At 32.5% G+C, this 4150-nt stretch overlaps 1 protein-coding gene across 1 annotated transcript; it reads right to left on the bottom strand.

Moving 5' to 3' along the window:
- Window positions 1-606: 606 nt before the first annotated feature.
- LOC143531072 (E3 ubiquitin-protein ligase At4g11680-like) lies at window positions 607-3283 on the bottom strand. The gene is made up of 3 exons (XM_077026457.1): window positions 2638-3283; window positions 1258-1624; window positions 607-794 (listed from the first exon to the last, which is right to left on the bottom strand). The coding sequence occupies exons 1-3, from the start codon at window positions 3147-3149 to the stop codon at window positions 648-650; spliced, it is 1026 nt and encodes a 341-aa protein (XP_076882572.1). The 5' UTR covers window positions 3150-3283; the 3' UTR covers window positions 607-647.
- Between the last annotated feature and the right edge of the window lie 867 nt (window positions 3284-4150).

Below are 4150 nucleotides of genomic sequence, written 5' to 3' on the forward strand. Positions count from 1 at the left end.
CCAAATCACACCCGATTGAAAACAATTATGGTTCGGGTTAGTTTTACTTTTCTTTTGGATTGTTTTATCAAATTATGTTGGTTTATTGTTTGATTATTTGCTTAAAAGCAAAGAATAATATGTTGTTCTAAATTTAGCATTGTAGTTTTTTAAATTTTTTCGTTTTTTGTTTTGTTTTCTAGGATACTCGAAACCCGATTAACCCAACCCAAAAAAACCCGAACCCGAAAAACCCATGAGAGATTCGGGTTGGGTTTCGGGTCAAGATTTAAAACTTTGAAACCCAAAAAACGCGACCCGAAAAATCCGAAACCCGAAAAACAAACCCGAATAACACCCCTAACTATGGTGGTGATTTCTTTTATGGCATGATTATAGTTTTATGATTTCTTTTCTTTTCTAAATAAAAATTAATACCCTTTAAAAAAACATGATTCTAAGAAAATGTTACACAATAGCATAAAAGAACAAATAAAAAAAACAATAAATCCAAACATTTGAGTTACCGGTGAATACAAATTTTGAAATAACCGATTCACACTCTAGTAACCAAGTAAATATATGTATGTACAAATTTATAATATTTTGTTTTAGTGCAAGTATATGTATTCTTTAAATGTCAAGTTATATCGATCAATCCGAATGTGTCATCGTTCCAATTCTTGCTTACAAAGGGGACAACATGATACTATCTTGAGCCATTGATCTACACATTTCATATGGAATGTATGTGAACATCCCAATTGTCTCATGTCTTCCTTCTCCTTGTATTTTGCTAAACATATACAACATTCCTATACATATAAAATAAGTGGTCAAATTAGAAAACCAATTACTCGGTAATGATTAATCTTATAACTAATCTGTATGGTTCAGTTATAGTTATAATCGTACCAGCTGATCGAACCGACGTTAATACTAACTTTCATATTTTTACTTTTTACAAATAATATGATATGTGTGAATTCAGAAAAGTTTTGTTATCATGTTTTATAGTTTTTGAAATATAACATATTATTTGTCATTTATTTTCTTTTATAAATTACGGTTGCTTATAACTTATTTGAATGCATAGATAATTTAGTTTATTAACTAAAACAAGAACCCTCTTTTCTAAAACCGAATTAACCAAAGCAGTCTATAACTTAAACCGATGAGCTATGAAAATCTAAATGTTGAAGTTATAGGTTCGGTTTCAACTCATAACCTAACCGAAAATCAAGAAACACAAATGGATACTCGATGTAATGAACTTACAGTGATTGAGGTATCTGTGATGGCTTTTCCGTGTTCAATATCAGATTCAGTTTCTTTATATTTCCATGTGGGTAGCTTTAAGATTTGCTCTTCGGATGCACCACGGTTGGTCGAGCCAGCATTCATGTTGTAGCCAAGCAAGTTGCTAATAAGTGGCACGAAACAACATAGGAACAGAAACAATATGAAAGGAAACGAGTAGGTGATCGCGTTCCAAGCAAGTAGAGAGATGCAAAGCACGTCGAGTTTTGGAGCCCGTCTAAAGGTTCCGAATCGGGAATCAAACACCCAAACGTTCCCCATCACGAACCATATGGCAAAGAAGAGCTCCATAAATGTTCGACATTTGTTCATCATTTGCAAGTTCCTTTAGACAAAAAAAAAGTAATAGTTTAGTTTTGATACTTAATTACCTGAATAGTTCAAGTTTTCTTAATCATCTATTTTAAAATTATTAGAAGAGTGCTTGCGTGATGCATTAGGAAACGCCGACCCTAATAATCACGTAACATATTATTATGCGAGGCTTGAACTCTAGTCTTTGCTAGGTAACACCAACACTTTACCATCACACCATAAGGTATGGGCAAACCAATTAAATGTTGGTGTGACAATTTTTTATTTCCTAGAAATTTATTATTATGAAAAGATAACATTAAATGTTGCTTTTTCATTAATACTACTTTTTTCAATGTAACCCTACAGTTTAACATGTTTGGGAAACATATGGGCTTCACAAATGGAACTTTAATTGGGCTAATACTTTTGGACTTTGGTTATGGATCTTTATTTAGGTGGGTTACTAGTGGACTGATTAACTTACTCCTAGTATTCTAGTGATCTAGTCCATTAACTGCCATTAGTTTTTCAATATGATACGATATTTTTAATAATGTGAAGCTAAAGTATTTTCAACTTGTTTAAATCATATTTACTAATCATCAATTTTTCCATGGAGAATAATTCCAAAACATAAATTTTTGTTAAAACATACACATGCTTAGGTTATTTATTCACATATTCTTATTTTATTGCAGTATTCTACAAACGTTTATAAACAATCAAAATAATTTTTTTTTTATTTTTAAATAGTATGAACATGAAACAATAATCGTTAGATTTGTACCATGTTTTATTTTTGTAATTCATCAAAAGTTGTACCATGTTAGATTTATACCATGTCCTCCAAATACCTATTGGTGTACGTGAAACTGTGAACATCGAATGCATAACCTATTACTTTTAATATATAAATCCTCGTATAGTTTATTCTCAATTTTCACTTGTATTTACTATTTGAAGAAAAAAAAACATTATATTTTTCAAGTAATCGTTGGATTTGGCATACTTTTTATAAAGGAAATATGAGTTTTTGGTTACCTCGACTCTTCGATGTTAACAGGATGTTCTACGCCAACTTGGGTCCAACAAAAAACCCGATACCGCCAAAACAACAAACCAAGATTAAGCACACACCCGGCTCCATACCCGGAAGCCCATGTCCTCATTGGCCAAACCGGCCTCTCCTCTTTAGAAACCGATAGTGTATACGTTATCATCACAATTTGAAAAACCAAACCCATAAATTCCATAACCATCCAAGAACCCGTATTAAACGGGTTTGAACCATTATCCGATCTTGAAGCGTTTTGGTAATGAAACACCCTTCTTGCAAAAGAATACCATCTAGCTCTTGATATTCTGATTGCCATCCTTACCAAGAAAGAAGAGGGGACACTGGCAATGGCCTGGGCCCGAGTCGTAGCCCGATTCCTTGGGCCCACGTCCTCTGCACTCGCCTCTTCTCCTCTGGCAGTTGGAATCAAGGAAAATGAAACCGCTACGCTAGAGTTGCATAGCGACTCTGGTGTAAACAAGTATCGCGTATTCATTGCGACGAAAGTAACAATATAGGCCCTTGTATCAATATATAGTTATATATTATATATACCTTCAAACTAACCTATATCATGAAACTTTGCTCTCAAGAAACTTAAATAACAAGTTTTTCTTGAACATGTTCATATGGGTATGATCAAAACCTCATAAAACAGCGATAATATATATATGTGTTTGGACAGATGATATGGTTACAAATGAAATAATATAAAGTAAAGAAAGAGAGGAAGGTTGGACAAGAATTGCAACTGCTTTGCTTTGATTGCAAGACAATGATAAAGAAGAAGATATGATATATAGCAAGTTTGTAGCGACTGTTGGCCTAATTTGGTTGATGTTAAGTTGTGTTTATTAAGCAAATAAAAGCTGCTTGCAATGCAAACTAAGGAATCTTATTTTGTTTTGGATTAGAATCGAATTAGGGTATGGTTTAAGAAAGTTTTTGATTTTGATTTTTGACGTTAAAACTTTGAGTTAATCTCACTCACTCATAGTCAGATTGTGACTTACCAAACCAACAAATGCAAACACCATGACTACTGTACGTAACACTTGTTGGTAAAACGGGTCGGGTGTTTGATGTTGGGTCACCTACTGAAGCCACCAGATTTGTGTGGGTCAACTTTTGACGGATGTTTGGATTTTATTATCAGTTGTTGGGAAATCGTTTTTGTTGATGGGTAGTGTTGGTTGGTTGGGATTAGACATAAGAAAATCCCAAGATTTCGATGCCATAACCAAAATTAATTAGAAGTTAGAACTACACATGTATAATTTAGACTATTTTTAAAATATTTTGAATTACAATTTTGAATTAGTTAAATTATTAAATTTGTTTCTTTAGAAAATGACTTCAACTTTTTATCCTTTTATTTATATGTTTCGCTCGATGTTTGTCTTTTAAACTAATAAATGTTAAAATTTTCAATTAAGCCATCCCATATGTAATCTTTTAAAGGCTAATTCTGTAAACATAACAAAAGATGTAAATTAA

This window comes from Bidens hawaiensis, unplaced genomic scaffold (assembly GCF_021521415.1).
Source record: "Bidens hawaiensis isolate Kalapana, Puna unplaced genomic scaffold, B.hawaiensis_p1.1 tig00009076_1, whole genome shotgun sequence".
Lineage (NCBI taxonomy): Eukaryota > Viridiplantae > Streptophyta > Magnoliopsida > Asterales > Asteraceae > Bidens > Bidens hawaiensis.

What these genes read in the sequence shown, in the direction of transcription:
- LOC143531072 (XM_077026457.1), bottom strand. Translation starts at nt 3,149, where the DNA reads ATGAATACGCGATACTTGTTTACACCAGAGTCGCTATGCAACTCTAGC. An exon ending in GTTAACATCGAAGAGTCGAG is followed by an intron (nt 1,625 to 2,637) that starts GTAACCAAAAAC and finishes TTTTGTCTAAAG; the next exon opens with GAACTTGCAAATGATGAACA. An exon ending in TCACAGATACCTCAATCACT is followed by an intron (nt 795 to 1,257) that starts GTAAGTTCATTA and finishes TTATATGTATAG; the next exon opens with GAATGTTGTATATGTTTAGC.